Raw genomic sequence first — 18,127 nt, 5'->3', positions numbered from 1 at the left:
AGATACAAATTTGCCTTTCTGTTTATCACACCTATACAATAAATCCAATTCTCTACTACCTTTTACTTTGAATTTATGTTAAAATTTACAATTATTGTTAAATTTAACTGCCCCACAGACCCAGGTTCTCACACAGAATGATAGAATCACTTATTGACACTATTGTAGTCTGCCTTGTGTCCTCTATTCTGCGCTGCAGGCAGGAATTGTCATATAGAAAAACAATGTCCTGGAAAACTTAGATCACTTGAGCAGATGTCATTTCATATTAAATGAGAAGGTAAAACATGCAGTTATATTTTCTTGAATTTAAGTTGTACAGTACATCTGCATGGTTAAATCATTAGAGATAAAAATTTTATGCTATTCAATAGATAAGCTCAGAGACATAGCGGTATCTAAGTATTTTGGTGGCTATGTTGAAAAAACAGTAAATTAATTGAGGTTTCAATTTTTATGTTTGCATGTATACATTAAACACATGTATAAAATACAAACCTTGCAATTTTCTGATTCATTCTGAAGTATGCATTTTATAACTGATGTAATTTAACACAAAATATTGCTTTAAATTTAAAGTATATCTATTACAGAAGTAAATTGTTTTTATTTTAATTTGAAATTTTAGTTAATGTTACCTATGGTTCCAAAATGGCGGCTTGTCTCTGATTCCAGCAAACAGAAGAAAGGAAATAGTGGGGACACACGTTCTAACCTAAACTAACCCATTCTAATAAATTACCATAATTATTACCAACCAAATTATTAGAATGGGTTAGGTTAGGTTAGAATGTGCGTCCCCACTGTTTCCTTTCTTCTGTTTGCTGGAATCAGAGACGAGCCGCCATTTTGGAACCATAGGTAACATTAACCGAAATTTTTCATGCAAAATAATATTTTGTTTATAATATTTCACATATGTATAAACCCTTTTGCTCTAATGGAAATGACTAACATCAAATTAATTTAAGATTATATGTAAATGATAAAATTCATTCAATACACAAAAAGTTATTCTCATAAAATGGAACAATTGTGAATTAGATGTTTAAGTTTATCTTAAATTATCTATTAATACATCAAAGGGCTTATAGCTAATGAGCTAACTTGTAAGTATAATAACTTTCCATTGTAACACTGTATATACAAATTTGACAATTTTTGTATTGGCCTATAATTTTGAAGTATTAAAAATTTTTTTATTAGTAATTAATAATAATACTTCTATTAAATTAAATAATAATAAGCTCTTATACAGATAGCAAATTATTATTACTTATAGACTTGTATTAGTAGAATTAAATTGACCTCTATACAAGTTCACAACGTATACTTCAATATATTATTTTAAAATATTTTGACTAGTTTAAAAATGAAGCATTCTGTATTCTGAAAATAAACGGGTTACTTTACATTTTAATTTCTATTCATCTATAATAAATTTTTGAATAAAAGATATCCCCCATATAACACTGCTGTGTTATATGGGGGATATCTGCAATTCAAAAATGGAGATGTTACGGAAAAGTACAGTGTTATGGAAATTTGTGCAATATGAAACAAAGGACTAGTACAAAACATAAGGTTAGGTTCCAAAAATTAGCAAAAATATACTATTCTTTTTAGTAATTTAGAGAAATATGTTTATTAAAGCAATCAATAATCAACTAATAATCACAACTAAAAATATTGCACATAAATATTAATTTTACTGCTAAACACCGTTAAATGGGAATGTTTTCTTTTTGGCTAAATTTCATCATCATCTGAGCTTTCCTGTTAATCTTAAGCTGAACTATCAGCAATATCTTGATTTTTCTCTATTTTTTCATAAAATATGATATTTTTATTTGCTTGCATTTGCCTAAGAGATCTTTAAAAATCTAATCTTTTTACGTAGTAACTTTTAATTTAATCTATAAAAACAAAAAAAAAAACAGCAATAGTCTTTCAGGTTCATTTAGAGCATTATCTCCAATGACAATGACACCTGGTTTATAGAAAAACTAGAACAGAAGCTAGGACAAGGAAGATAAAAAATTGGATAATTGGTTCTTATTAAAAGAAAACTGGAGAGAAAGGCATGATACAACACTGAAAATTTCAATATTCTAAAATCCATGGGAAAATACGACACAACATGCAAGCAACATCATATGAATAAAAAAATATTGAATGACAGTGTTTGAACTTAAAAGTTGCAATGTTTTGTATGGAGATATCTCCAATTCTTGAATCATGTTAAAGCAGAACCATATTGTAGGAATACTGTGTTGTATGATGTATACCTGTATCTTATTCAACCTGTATGTGTAATTAGAGTAAATATCCATTTTTATGTATTCTGTACTTGCAAAATTTGACTACTTATTGTAAAAATGTCTGTAATCTTTTTTGTATTTATTGTTAAAAAATTCAATATTTATGGTTTGAATTAACAATATATTACTGCAGAAGAAAACTGAAAAAGCAAGAAGTTTTAAACTTCTAAATAGTAAAGATCATAATTAGATAATTAGATTCGTTGATGTAACGAATAGTATATTCGGCTCAGACCGAATACCGAATATTCGGCCAGGAGCGTGGCAATACCGAATTATCGGCCAGGAGCGTGGCCGAATATTCGGCTTGATTAACGCACGTACGAAAATTGGTGCACAAACCGTATTATGGCAAGGATCGCGCACCCTGCTCTCTATTGGCCCGCTGTCACTACAATATTTTCTCTTCCAGTAGGTCTAAATTATTTAAATTAATTAATTAAATTATAATTATTAAAGTTAATAAGATGGAGCCTAATGTCTACCTCTAGTGCCAAATTGGTTTATAATTTATGTAATAGCCGTAAATAGCCCGATATGATTCGGCAGTTGTTGGTATTTAGATGTAAGTTATAACTTATAAGTTATTTTATTTGCAATTGATCTTTTTAATTCTTTAATTAAGCACTAAAATTTTCTTTTTACTACGTATTTGTAGACTGAATAGTACCCTAAGGATATTCTTTAGTAGGGACGTATGGTCTAGTTTCTCCCCAGTTGTGGAACAGTTCAAATATATTATTGAGGGAGTTTCTATTTGTGAAGTTTTTGTGATATTTTGTTGCTATTGTTTTTGTCAATATTTTTAAAATTAACATGATTTCAAATGTTATCTTTTGCATATAATGAGAAATGCTCATTCTTTGCTTTATTTATAAAATAAATTATATATTTAGTTACTCATCTTCTAGAAATAGATAAATAATTCTTTCATTAAATACGATAAGTTTCAATAAAACTTTTTGTAAATCATTTTAAAATATTGTAAAAAATATTAAAATATACGCGAATACGAATATAACATAATTAACTAAACAATAATATTAATGCCTGATACATTCTAACCTACACGCCATCAATGCCATAAGATATCAGGCTAGATAAAGGCTATAATATTATTTAATTATGAAATAATTTAATACTAGAGTTAGATGCTATTTCTTACTAACCTTAATAATGATAGTTTAATGTTCAGCATTAATAAAAGTTACAAAAATGATTAATTTATTGTGTTTTTGTTATTTCTTACTCCTGTTTTTAGGTATTTCAGCCGAATAGTGATTTAAATATTCGGTATTCGGACGAATAGCGAAAAATAGGCTGAATAGGCCAAATACCGGGTAGTAACCGAATATTCGTTACATCACTAATCATAATCAAAAATAATTTGTTGTGAGAGTAGCAAGCTGTCACAGCATTTAAGATTTACATACATTTGGACAATTAATTGAATTACATTATTTTTAAATTCAAAAGAAGAATTATAAAATTAAATCATGAACAAAGTAGAAGATATTTTCAAATATAGAATAAAAGTATGTTTCTAAAAAATCTTATGAATTGTATTTCATTTCTATTACAGAATATCAAAACTTACTAAGTATATAAATCCGAATTAAGTTATTCTTGAATGTAAATCTTATAATGGAAAGATACATAAATGTCAGCAGAAAAACAGAATATGCACAAAAAATCATTTGTTTTTATTACTAATAAATAAAAGCAAACAACTGAGAAAAACCTTTTTTAAGTTTCTTAAAAATCTTAAGATACACAATTACTGATTTTATGTATTATGCTATTCCATATACACAGCAACTTTTCAAGATTAAATTCAATCTCTGATAACAATATAATCCTCCAAATAATTATTTTAATACACTAACTTTTTATCATCTATATTGTTCAGATATGAAAATTTCAATACAATTTCTTATATGTTGCTATTATTATTTATTTCAAATTTGTATATTTTAGATTAATAAGATTTTAATGATATATTTATAAAATAAATCATCAAATATGTAAGTTATAATTAATTACATATTATTATTTTTTATTATTAAGAAAAAGTTTTATTTAATTTAACCAAAAATAAAAACTTGAAGTAAACTGTTTTTCAAACTTTTTTCATATTATTAGCTCATTAAAATGATTTTTAGCATTAATTTAAATTAAAATTCTTTATATACCTATTGCCATGGCATATTGAGGCTTTCTGGGATATTTTTCAACATCCAAAAGTTCTTTAACTACCTGAAAATATTTAATTAAATAGTTTACATACATAAAAAAAAAAAAAAAATGCAATATAACATCATTAAATGAATAAAATTACCTGTGGTGCTTCTTTGCCTTGACCAACTAAAAATAAAACTGCTGCCATATAACGAATCTGATGCCACAAGAAAGCATATCCTTTAACAATTAATTCATAAACTTGATAACTTCCTTCAGAACTATTAATAGATAAACAAAATTATTATAAAAATTCTGAAGATACACATTATAATAAAGTTTTAAATTATACCCTGTACTTTAAATTACAGGTAGTCTTCACTTTACGACCTATCTGCTTAACGACCACTTGCACTTACGCCAATCGAGTTTTAACCTGCAATTCGGGGAATCCCCTTTCTCAGCTTGAGTGTCGATCAGTGGCGAATGGTGACATGCGCACTAAGAGTACTATAATAGGCTTGCACATACTATAATTGTCTTTTTATGAATAAATTTGAAGTTTGTTGCATTATTTGTATAATTTTACAACGATCTTATATTCCCGGCACAAGCTCCTCGCTTATCAACAAATTCACTTAACGATGTAGTCGTCGGAACGGAACTCAGTCGTAAAGTGAGGAGTACCTGTATTCTGAAATATAGACTAAAAAGATTAAAATACATTAATCTAACATATCAATTACTGATTAAATTAGCCTTGCTATAAACACTTCAGAACAAACACTTTGACTTCATAATTTCTATTTATACAAGTGAAAATTTTGAATTCATAAAATCTTTTTCTTCTTCAATTAATTTCAATACTAAACATCTATATCACAACAAACTTCACATTCAATTCTTATTAATATAACTTATACATTCAATTCTTGTTGTTTAGATATTTAAAAAAATAATGACAGACTTTTAACAAAAATCAAAGACTTGTTAGGAGTAACATAAGATTGTTTGAGAGAATGAATCACACAGGAACACACAACAAAGATAGATATACAGGCTTTATTAATTCTGGAGAATATGCATTTTGGACAATATTTCCCTCATTGACCCTATTTACAGAGTTCCTACTCAAACTTTTGTTTTAAATCCGATGACTTTCCCTGACTGACTTTGTACAAATTCCCTGACTCTCACATCCTTTATAGTATGGCATATTGACAAAATAAAACATCTTTTGACTTATTATGCACATATGCTATTGCTTCTCAACTTTTTAATTATTTATTTTTTCTAATTAACAGTTATATATTTTTTATAATTGTCAAATTATTAAAACTAAAAATAAAATGTTTTATTAAATTAAAGTAGTTTATTCTGTTATTAATCCATAACTATAAATATACATGGATTTGCAAAAAGAAAAAAGCAATTGTTTATTATTCATTAACAAATCCTGTATAGTCAATGTTCAAAAGTATATATTTATTGAATTTATCCCTTAATAAATTTCATAAATTTTATAAAATATTAACAAACTGTTTTGTTTTGCAATAAACTTGGTACTAATATTTTAGGGATGAATTCTAGCATCAAAAATAAGTCTAAAATCCTCTATAAAAATTTTTCTTTATTTTTGAGATATCGAAAGTTTATTTCTTAATCAATATCAGCTGAATTGATATAAAAAATGTTTTACACAATATTCATATTAATATAATAAAAAAATTTTTTAAAAGAAATGTTAGCTTAATTATTTACAAATACAGTGGGTGATTAGTTAACGAACATAATCTGTTCCAAGACTTTGTTCGCTATCTGAATTGTTAGTTAACTGATTATCAATTTACTATAGGTTTGTATGGGAATTTGATTAATTCGTTCTGGAGACCCCAAAAAATAAAAAATATAAATAAACATAGTAAGAAAGTATATATGTAATAATAAAAATACATATATACACAGTCTTGCATTTTTATTAGTTATGTTTTTTTCTGTTTGTGGGGGTTAAAGAATCTATCCAATGTCGATTGCTTTTCTCTCTTCTTCAGGATTTTTCGGAAGCAATTAACAGCATTGTCGTTGTAGAGATCCCCAAGCCTATTAATCTCAACCTGGTTTGTATGCCATTCTGAGACCGTTGATCTGACCTCCCCCACTTCTTCAAAAGATCTTTAATTAATAGCAGATATTGGCATTAATCCTCTTTTTCAGAAGAAAACATATCTCACCAAGTTTCTTGGTGTTCTTCATTCAAAAGTTCTTGGCGTTCTTCTGTTGTCAGATCTGTTTCAGGTTCCATTATGAGCTCTTCAATGTTCTTTATTTCTCAGATGTGATTTTTGTTACTCCTTTAGCTGCTTGAGTCTTCTTTACAGTACCTTTCTTAGATAAGATTGAACGATGCCCTACTGTAGATTTGTTCAAGCCATACTGCCCAGTAACATCAGACATCTTCTGCCCACTCTCTACCTTTGCTATTATATTCTCACCTTTCGAAAATATAAACCCATGCAAAACTTAATGAGTGCCCGCCCAATAGTCTCGCGAATACTATAAAAGAATTGCTTCTGTCAGAAAAATAAAAGGCTAGAATTACAAGGGAGTATTTCAAAGTTTGAGGAATACTATCCGATCAGTATTTATCGAGTTGAGCGTCAATGTCGACATCTCCCGCGTTCCGAAAAGTTTTGAATTGTTACCTGAAGACAAGGGAAAATCAATCGGTATTTGCTATTTTCGTCGCTTCTTTTTATATTTGTTCAGTGAAGTGTTTGTTATCCGAACATGTGTTCATTGTCTGATCATAAAAATCTTTTGCGAAAGTGTTCGTTATCTGATTTGTTTGTTAACCGATCACCCACTGTAATTTAAAATCAATAAAAATATAATTACTAACCTTGATCCAATTGGTGAAATACTAACATCAAGAATAGTTCTCTTGTAATTAGTAATAAAATTTTTTATATTCATTTTACATATGTTTCTAAAATCATGTTCTCCAATAAAATATTTTGATGCTTCTTCCATAGCCTATAACAGAAAGTTAACCCTTATGAATTATTCTTACAAATTAATTAACATGATTAAAGTAAAATTTACTTAAAAATTTATATTTTTCATTAAACCAACCTTTATATCAAGATTTCCTTTAATAAAATAATATTTGTAAGTTCTTGAACTGCAATCAAATCTATATAAAATATTATTATTTATATAAATAAAAATAAAATTTAAAATAATTATATAAGATTACAAATAAAAAACATATAAACAGGATCTTTCTACCTAAGAAATTATGGATGAATGATTCATTTACAATACATTCTACTTTATATCATTAACTAATGTGTTTTTAAATACAGTTATGATACAACTTTATGATTTTATATATTATTGATTCTATGTAAAAATAACACATTTATCACTTGATTATTCATAAAAGGAAAAATTTTAAAAATGCAATTAATAAAGAATAAAAAGTATGGTATACATATTTTTCCATATTTCAGTTAAAACTAATTTTAAAAATTTAGTAGTTGAATCTATGATATATTTTGAAACTAAATATTTAAATTAATTATTATTTTCATTTGATGCCTGTTAATTTTATATTTTGTTTTCATTATATCTATCATTAATATTTTTATTTATTTATTTTTGTTTACAATCCAGTTTAAGGATATATATATATATATATATATATATATTATTATGCTGCAGATAATTGTAAAATTATTGAACAAAATATTGCTATTATTACTTATTACTAACTAATATTAAACTTTTTGAAATTTTCCATATACAGATGTTTTAGGAAAAAATTAAGTAAATAATTTGCATGCTATATTTAATAAGTTTAATTTAAAGAAATAAGTTTCCTTTACATTAAATCTTTGAATGCTAAAAACACCTTTATATAAGCACCTTTCTCATCAAAAAATCTAAATTAAAAGAAACACATCTCTTAATTTAAGAGAATTTTCAATAAAACTGTGTACCTCTTAATTTCAATATACAGTAGACTCAGTGCCGTAACTAGGGCGGTGCCAGCGGTGCCCAGGCACAGGACGTAGACCCTCGGGGGCGCAGAAATGACCTGGACCAAGTTTTGGGTCATAGTTTCGGGGCGTAGTTACAGATGCTCGCATCAGGCGCATAAAAGGATAGTTACAGCACTGAGTAGACCCCCTCTATACCATGAGTTCATATAGCATGGATTTGTGTAACACGGCAAAAAAATTGCGATTGTGTTTGTATAACAGGCTAAAAGAGACTCGTATAACACGGTAAAATGCCATTGCCGACTTGTGTCATGACAGGATTGGTTGAATCTGGACCAATAGCGAATATTGTACAAACCGTCAAGTTTAAACGAGCACTGGACCTACTAAAAACATTTATTATTCAATGGCCATAAAAATTATATTTATATTAATGATGTCTCCAAAGTTCAGCGAATTTTTTGCAGAAAAATAACTTATCAGGAAACATGTGCCAGCCATTCGATGAGCTGCTCCGTGATGAAAACAAGCTTAATTATGCAATGGCGTCGTGGAACAGTGCACACTCAGTAAGTAATCCAACAATTTTTTGTTTATAGCATAGTTTATATGGATTATTCCCAAAAAATTATACGTGATTTGGAAATGTTGAGTCAAATTAGTGTAGAATCGATCAATTTTATGGAAGAAAACCTTTCAAACAGCCATAGCCCCTAAACTGCATACGTGCCGGGCTGTGATTGGCTCGTGTATTTAAGTGACTCATACAACATGGAATACTGTATATTTGATTCTTAACATTATTGTATTTCTTTTATTTAAATTATTTTTAATACATTAAAAATATATACTATTTATCTTAAAAACTCAAAAAATGTATTTATAATAGTGACATAATAATTAAATTTGTAGCAACAAAAATTTCAAATCCAATTTACTGATAAATCATATAAGATATTCATTAATTAAAGAACAAATTTATCATTTAAAAAATTTTTATAAAAAAATTAAAGCACATTGGAAAATAATGCTTTTATTCATAACATTCATAATTCTTTCAAAACTGTTATCTCTTAATATTCATTAAAGTTCATGAAGTTTCTTAATATACATATATTAATTTCTAATAAGAAAAAATTCTTATTATTAATATTGGAAATAAGAAATTTCTGATCTTTTCACATGATTATTTTGGCAGTTTCCAATAATAATTAGTGTAAACAATTTTCAAAATCTGCAATATTGTTTTTTAAGAGTTGTTGAAAAAGTCTTATATATTTGCATTAATTCAAATATATATCGTTAATATCAAAGAAATATATTATCTTGACACACGTTCACATATATAGTTATACCTATAGATCAATTCTAAAACAATTCTGAACATTAATGAATTCAATAGATCAATTCTGAACATTAATAAAACTATTTTACAACAAATACAGCATTAAACTGAAAATTATTAATAATTACAAGCATTCTCATTTAATTTAATCAAACTTCTTCAAGTAAACAAACATAGAAAAACATTTAATGGATTAGAATGTCCTTAATGTAAGAAATCTTAAGGCTCAACTCACATGTACCACTTCAAAACCACACGCCAACCACAAAGTGGTAGTTGCTTCTGGACAATAATGAATTAATATGGAAATGCAAAATAGTAACTCAGATGTTGAAGTTGTGTTCAACGACTAAGTCAGTATCACCCACAAAACTGCCATTGGTAGTTGAATGCAATGAAATGCACTCAGTGCGACAGACTGACCACATGTACCAGGTGTTCATGTAAATGTTTGGTGCAAAAACTGGTTACTTGATCATATGCAATATTTGGCATGAAATAGAAATGGAGAGCAATCCTTTCAATATAGAGTTGTTTATAGTAGAAATTCAAAATTTATGGTCATTGGGACTATACAAGTGCTGCTTATAGCAACTGAATTGAAAAAGCAAATGCTTGGGAATATCTTTGCTCCAAATTTTATGAAAATTTCAAAAAAAAAAGAAAAAAAAGAATGAGTGTGGTAAGTACAATTTATTCAATAATTCAACATTTAGCATTTAGCACTTATTATACTGTAATTTGCCTTTAATAGTTAGAAAATAATCAGCAAATTTATTTTGAACTGTGTTCAATGATCTGTGCACTCAGTAATCTACATTATTTTCCAATGGGATAAAATCTGATGCTATTAAAGTATCTTCTTAGTTCATACTTTCTCAACCAATGACAAGGTAGATGAAACTGGCCTTTGTTTTTATATTCTATAATAAGATGAACAAAAAAAAAAAATTCTGTTTTGACAATGCTGTTTTCTTTGACGCGATAAAAACCATAATATTGCTTCTTCAAAATTTATTTCGGTACTAAATTTTTATGGTGTGATTTGTTGCCATTGATACAGACCATTTGTGAACCACTAAAGTGTGGTTTCTAGCGATTGTTTCCTGCAACATCTGACTGCAGCAAAACCACAAAATAAATGCAGAAAAATGGTACATATGCAGTGAGCCTTCGGTGTACAAGAACACTTGAAATATGATAAATGGTAACATTGTAACCCAGTGAGATGAAAAAGAACACTCACACTGGATGACAAATAAATTGCACTGTAAACCTATTAAACCTATTAAATCTATTAAACCACTGTCTGGTGTCAGTAATAAGTATATTGCACAAATGTTTTTGGGCTCCTTCTGAGTCCTGCTTCAGATGAATCTTGTTTCATCGATAGGACACGGACATTGGATTTTATTTATTTTTTAACAAACATTCACATTTTTATTTTTTTGTGATTGTGTTCTATCAATGAAACAAGGTGTCGGTATTATGTACACTGCCTGAAAATGTTCTTGCAGTGTACATATTACTGACACCAGCCAATAGGTTTATATTGTGATTTAATCGTAACCCAATCTATGAAGAATTGTTGATAATGGTAGACATCTGTGGTTAAAGTTGGAATTAACTAGTACACATAACTGAATGATTTAAAATTGGTTCAATGTTGAATTTACATTGATTAAAATGTTGTTTTGCAAATTTATGACAAAATTTATAACGGATTTTGTTCATAAAACAGAATTAAAATATTAATAAATTACACTGTTTCAGCATGTAATTATGATAAAGTTTTAGAAAAATTCTTTAATGCATTAATATTGTATGCAGAATTGAAAAGAAAAGAATGGAATTTTTCTATTAATTTATTACATAAATAGTTATGAAATTTTTTCTTTGAATAGAATCTGTAAATATTCAGAGAAAAATATTCCAAAGTAATAAAGTTAATTATATTATTAATAAAATTAAAAATAGTTTCATAAATTTTCTTTAAAAAAACAAAAGAAAAAATGAAATGAAATTACCTTGCATTTATATTACAGTTGATAGGAGCCCATGCTATTATTTTGATATTTTTTGGTAAATTTTTATTTAACATTTTGCAATATGGCAGTTCTGTAATAAGAAAATAAAAGTATATTTATTATTGTTTTATATTGATATCATCATTTAATTACAGTATAATTTAGATTATCCCATAAAGTTAAATTCAGTTAAGATCAAAATTATTTTTTAATTCAAATAATATTTTGTAACAATGTAATGAACTCATATTAATTGATGATTTTAATTCTCTTTACTCCAATTCATTAAGTTTTGACTTTATTTGTTACAATTAGTATACTCTACATTTTTATCCTTCTTTTTTAATCATTTTAATACTGCAGGACAAGTCCCAAAATTAAGGTACAATCTTTCATAACAACTAAATAAATTACATTAAAGATTTTCCGTTTTTGTTTCCGTCCGATGAATAAATATTTTTCTATAAACAGTTAAAAGACAGTCGTCCCAAAAAAAATTCTTTAGACGATCACCATTTTTAGTGTTCCAGAACCAAGAATCAGACAGCCAGACCTTCCCTTTTAGGCTACATAGCTGTCCTTTCTAAAAGAAGTTCCTTAAAAGATACACAGGAAACCAATTAAAATCAAAATTTAATTGATTAAAAGATTTTAATTGGTTTCCTGTGTATCTTTTAAGGAACTTCTTTTAGAAAGGACAGCTATGTAGCCTAAAAGGGAAGGTCTGGCTGTCTGATTCTTGGTTCTGGAACACTAAAAATGGTGATCGTCTAAAGAATTTTTTTTGGGACGACTGTCTTTTAACTGTTTACATTAAAGAGTTAAATTTGTCATTTGAAAGTACACATTCTAAGCTATTTTTCTACATAATCACCATCTTTTCTAAATACTTTTTTCCAGTGGGTGACAAGGTCAAAAATTTCTTTCTGAAAAAATTCTCCACTTAATGATTTGAACAAGTCCATTACTGCATCTTTAACTTCATCATCATCTGAGGAGTGTAAACCACCAAGATGTTTTTTTAGAAGTCCAAAAAGGTAAAAATCACAGGGTGTTAAGTCCAGACTATGTACAAGTTCGTCTATTACTTCCCATCCATACTTTTTTAGTTAGTCTGAAGTCTGACATGCAGTATGGGAGTACATACACCGTTGCATTATCATGCAACGGGTGTATGTATCACTCTGAACATAGTCCAGACTTAGCACCTTCTGATTTTTACCTTTTTGGACCTCTTACAAAAATTCTTGGTGGCTTACACTTCTCAGATGATGATGATGTTTATTCACAATATATTTGTGGAATATGTTCATTCATTTCCATGTATAAATGAATAAATTATAATCAAATTCATAATGAGATCTTCACTCAGTCAGATTTTCATGTTTTATTTCATCTATCATTCATTATTACTTATATAATATTAAGACATCATATGACTTTGTTGTATCGTGATAGAACTGAAGTGGATCCAGAAAGAAAGAAATGATTCCTGCATCTGTTAGGCACAGAAGAGATGATTCTTGTACAGTACCTGATAAATGCAGACAGGTAAACTTTGCCCTTGCTTCTACAAAAGAGGCTATCCTCATAGCTGCAGGCCATGGTAGCCTGCAGCTATGAGAGCTAGTCACCGATGGTCAACTTCCTATGTTAGAGCCGCCGCAAACTAGCACTTTGCGAGAGCAAAATGCTAGCAAACGTGCCCTAGCACAACCGATGACGTCAAAGGCTCCGCCCCTCTCTTCTTGCTCACGTGGTTTTTCCTTTGCTAGAGCAGCGATACGAGAGTACTCTCGCTGTTCACAGAATTCAACAACGAGAGCATTACGCTAGCGAGAGAGAGCAGCGGAAAATGGATGACTACATAAACATGCCACACGTCGAAAAAGAAATAATAGAATTTTATCGATGTACGTAAATTACATGATTAATACATTCAGTATTGAAAAGAAAATGGTATAAACGTTGTATATTAAAATAGTTATTTATAAATAGGCTTAAGCCTAGTTAGGCTTAACTAATAGGCATATTTTTCCCATTCTGTTTCAAAGTTCGGAACGAAAACTGACAGATAGGTTCCGTTATAATAACTGACGGAACGAAAACTGACAAGTATAGGTTATAATAAAATCTTTGTTCTATAGCCAATCCACATCTGGATTCCACGTCATGTGGACTAGTTACGCGAGCAAACGTTGTGTAGTTTGCGGCTGCTTCGTGCTCGAGTAGCTTACCTAGCAAAAATGGCCCATAGCATCATGGGAAAAAAGGCGGGGCTTAGGAGCGCGACCGAGAGTACGCTAGCTCTTGCTTCCTGTAGTTTGCGGCGGCTCTTAAAGAAAGTCAACAGCCCAACCAATTAATGACAGAACTAACCATTCAGAAGTTAATGGTGCCGAGATTGCTTCATGTCACTACACGAATCATTGATAATGTGGTTATTTAAATTACATTTTAATACACAAGCAGGAAAGATACTATTTCGTTTTTTATTTCCATTAAAAACTACATTAATTGACATTCACATGATATAAATGACATTCAAGAACTATTAATTATTAAAAATATTAATTAAAACATAATATTTTGGAAATAATGGATAAAGTACTTGTGTAATCTTAATTGATTTGGTTATATTTCATCCAGGCAGTCAGAGTTGAGTCTTTATTTATAGCATTTCTTTGTAAAGTGTTAGTTTTGATTGGTGGTAATAGAACATTTTGCTTTTGATATATATGTATAATAAATATAGATTTAGATATAGATAAAATAATATTATACTGCCTTTATAAGTTTTTTCATGCATAAAATACAGCTAAAAAAGATTTAAAAAAAAAAAAGCTTTTGTTTTGGGCATTGGGAACAGATTAATCCATTCTATATTAATTCTTATGGGAAAATCTGTTTCTTTTTTAGAACAAATCAGTTTTCAGACAACTTCTAGAAACAAATTAATTTCAAAATCTGAGGTTTGACTGTATAAGAATTTGAACAATATTGCTTGCCATTTGTTTGAAAATGCCATCACTCGAGCAACCTTCTGCATAGACATTCTTGCATAGACATTCTTTGCATCTTGAAAAGTATGCCATGTATAGAGCAGCACAGCATATTCTCAAGTATGTTATTAATTGCGTGACAAATTTTTGCTTTAAGAGTTTTAATATTTTATGAACGAAGGGTGTGGTAGATCAGCCACAAAATATTGAAATTCTTAAGGCAAGAATTTGTCGTACAATTAATAACATAACTAAGAATATATTGCACCATTCTATACATGACATACTTCAAAGATGTGAAGAGTGTCTGTATATGAATGAAGATCATTTGAGTGTTGTCATCTTCAAACATAAATGGCAAACTATGTTGTTTGAAATCTTGAATATGAAAGTTTGCTAATAAATATTAAAAAGTTAATAACTGCCTATTTATAATCACTCATTTTCCTACCATACCCAGTATAAGCAATAATATAACATGAAAAAATTAAATATGAAATTTTGATAAATTCATTCTTTGTGTTCAAGAGGAATTTTAAATTAGACATTCTAACAAACAATACTATAAAATTAGTTTATATACCTTCTTTAGCATAATTAGCTCTATTTACTGGATTATAATCACTTGGTGTAAATACACCTTCTCCTTCTAGTAAATTACTTCTTAAGTCAACAGAGATCACCTGAATAAGAATTATTTAATAATAATATACTGTCTATCATGAATGAAAATAAATATATTATGAATGCATTTGTGTCTGTTACCTGACTAAATGCAGATACACCAGAGTCAGTTCTACCACATCTATTGTAATTAGCTGTTTTAATTGATTCAATTAATTTTGTTGTTTGTAGAGTTTTAAACAGTTCACTTTCAATTGTATTTATGCCTTCTTCTTGTCCTGCAAAACCATTATAATCCCAACCAAGATATAAAAATTTAAGCAAGACATGTCTTTTTTTATATCTGAAAAATATAGAAATTGAGCATAAATTAAATTATTTTTATAAAATAAAATAATTCAATTATATGAAATAAATTCCAAAATATAATATAAAAAAAATAGTAAAAAATATAACTGATTATGAAATGAATTTTATTGTAACTTTCTGAAAATAAAGTATATACAAATATTTGAACTATGAAACTTTCTAATACTTTTTAAACTTAGCAAAATGATTATTTACTCAATTCATAAAATTATAAAAAATGTGACAGGTGAATTTCATCATTTATATTTCTACCCAAAAAGTTTAAATACATCAGATTCCCCTTATTGTATTAATAATTATAAATCTGTATTGTTAATCAGTGATTTAATGTTTGGAAAATTAGCATGTCCCAAAACATATAACTTAGTAGTAATAATAATAGATTATTAAGCACCTAGATACCCTACTATAAATATACTCCACAGTCAGTATTAGAAAATAATATACACAAAATATACTATGATAAAGCCATTATTACAGATGAAACAACTTATCACAATAGACCTGACATCACTTTCATTGACAAATGCAATAAAATTGCTTATATCATAGTTGTCTTCATTCCAAATACTCATAACTTGAGAAAGACTCATTATACTGAAAAAAAATCAACAAGTACACTCCCTTGCCCAAGAAATAAGGCAACTGTGGAGAATGAATAGGGTATTTATTGTTCTTTCTTCCACTGGTATCATACCATTTACACTAAACAAAAGCCTAGAAACATTAAACCTGAATAAAAACATATACAGAAAACTGCAATATTGAACATGTTACATTATTAGGAAGTTTATAGACATGGACACATATACCAATAACATAGAAGCTTATTTGGGTAGCTATGCGTTGACTCATCCAGCATAACACTTGACAGCAGTATTAGCCGAGTTTGACATTTACAACATATGATTAGTAAACCAAGTTATACATTTTTTAATTGCTTTAGCAAGTACCATACTTATAACACTAGAGTCAACAAAATCAGAAGTTTTACTAATTGCAGACTTAATTAATTATGTTGTTTAATGTTATCAATTTTGAGTAGTCCTAAATTGATTACAATAAGCGGATTCCACTTTATAACTTTCAAATACCCAAATTATCTCATCATTTAGATATATATCAATACCTAAAATTCTAATTTGTAATAAAACATCATTTCAACCTGTGTTATCTTAAATGAAGGATATAAGTGTATAAATGCTTCATATTCCTTCATTTAATTACACATAACATTATGTAATGTAATCACTTTTGTTTTTTTACTCTATACTTTGAATGGGAGAAAGACTAGTAAATGCAGCTAAAAGTGTATGCGATTTAATTAACTGCTGGATTAAACATTGCTGTTTATTCTACTCTAATCATCCAGTTTTAGTCTTCTGAAGTTTTAATGATATTTAGTTACTATGCATTTTAACAATATTAAGATAACTATCAATTTACTGATCAGTAAAAGTAATAATTTACTGAAATTTGTAAACAACTTATTTCTAAATGCTAGAAAAGTTGTGTCAATTACCTATTGAAATAGACGGCATATGAAACATACAAACCAGATACAAGAAATACTATTATATATACTGTTTCTTTATAAATATTTTGAAGTAAATGACAATTTAACTTCATATTAAATTTATCAGAAAGGCTAGATTTAATTAAAAAGTAATTATTACCTAGTAAAATCGAATGGTTTTTGCTTTTTTTCTTTTTCTCCCGACCGCTTAGCTATAGTATTCTTCAATACTGTAACTTGCGTTTCCAACTGACGTATTCTATATATTAAATCCTAAATGTAAATATGAATTATTTTTTTACGTTCCTAATAAATAATATTGTAAATAAGTAGCAAAATTTACTTGTCGATTATACCTCTTTAGACAAATTTCCCAATTCAACACTAGACACAGAACTAACATTAGTGCACATTCTTAAAAATATACTAAAAATTGTCGAGATTGATTTCATGAGTTCAAAACACGTGTTTGACAAACACGTGACCGTACAAATGGCAACGCATTGTAATTCATCTAATTGATACCAGGGTGCGGGCTAAATTTGTCAGTTGTAAACTTGAATGAATAAGAAAAAATACCAGAATCGCCAAGTACTATTGAGAAAAATAACGTATCTAATATAATAAATAATGAATTGGAATTAGTAGACAAACATTGTATTTCATATATCGCACAAATTGTGGTTAATGTTACCTTAGGTGCTAAGATGGCGGCTCGTCTCTGATTCCAGCAAGGAAACA

At 28.2% G+C, this 18,127-nt stretch overlaps 1 protein-coding gene across 1 annotated transcript in view; it reads right to left on the bottom strand.

Annotated features, from left to right (window-relative positions):
- Nucleotides 1–17,865, bottom strand: part of LOC136983990 (tRNA pseudouridine(38/39) synthase) — a 36,758-nt gene extending 18,893 nt beyond the window's left edge. Inside the window, exons 1-9 of the mRNA XM_067280883.1 lie at nucleotides 17,743–17,865; nucleotides 17,547–17,659; nucleotides 15,643–15,844; nucleotides 15,461–15,560; nucleotides 11,876–11,966; nucleotides 7,632–7,692; nucleotides 7,399–7,532; nucleotides 4,660–4,780; nucleotides 4,514–4,577 (exon numbers count right to left, since the gene is read on the bottom strand). Coding sequence (XP_067136984.1) covers nucleotides 4,514–4,577; nucleotides 4,660–4,780; nucleotides 7,399–7,532; nucleotides 7,632–7,692; nucleotides 11,876–11,966; nucleotides 15,461–15,560; nucleotides 15,643–15,844; nucleotides 17,547–17,659; nucleotides 17,743–17,838 — 982 coding nt within the window. The 5' untranslated portion in view covers nucleotides 17,839–17,865. The remainder of the gene's footprint in view (nucleotides 1–4,513; nucleotides 4,578–4,659; nucleotides 4,781–7,398; nucleotides 7,533–7,631; nucleotides 7,693–11,875; nucleotides 11,967–15,460; nucleotides 15,561–15,642; nucleotides 15,845–17,546; nucleotides 17,660–17,742) is intronic.
- Nucleotides 17,866–18,127: the final 262 nt, after the last annotated feature.

Source organism: Centruroides vittatus, unplaced genomic scaffold, assembly GCF_030686945.1.
Source record: "Centruroides vittatus isolate TY-2023 unplaced genomic scaffold, ASM3068694v2 contig_900, whole genome shotgun sequence".
Taxonomy (NCBI): Eukaryota; Metazoa; Arthropoda; class Arachnida; order Scorpiones; family Buthidae; genus Centruroides; species Centruroides vittatus.
Note: the sequence above shows the minus strand (reverse complement) of the source record. Positions and strands in the feature narration are given on the sequence as shown.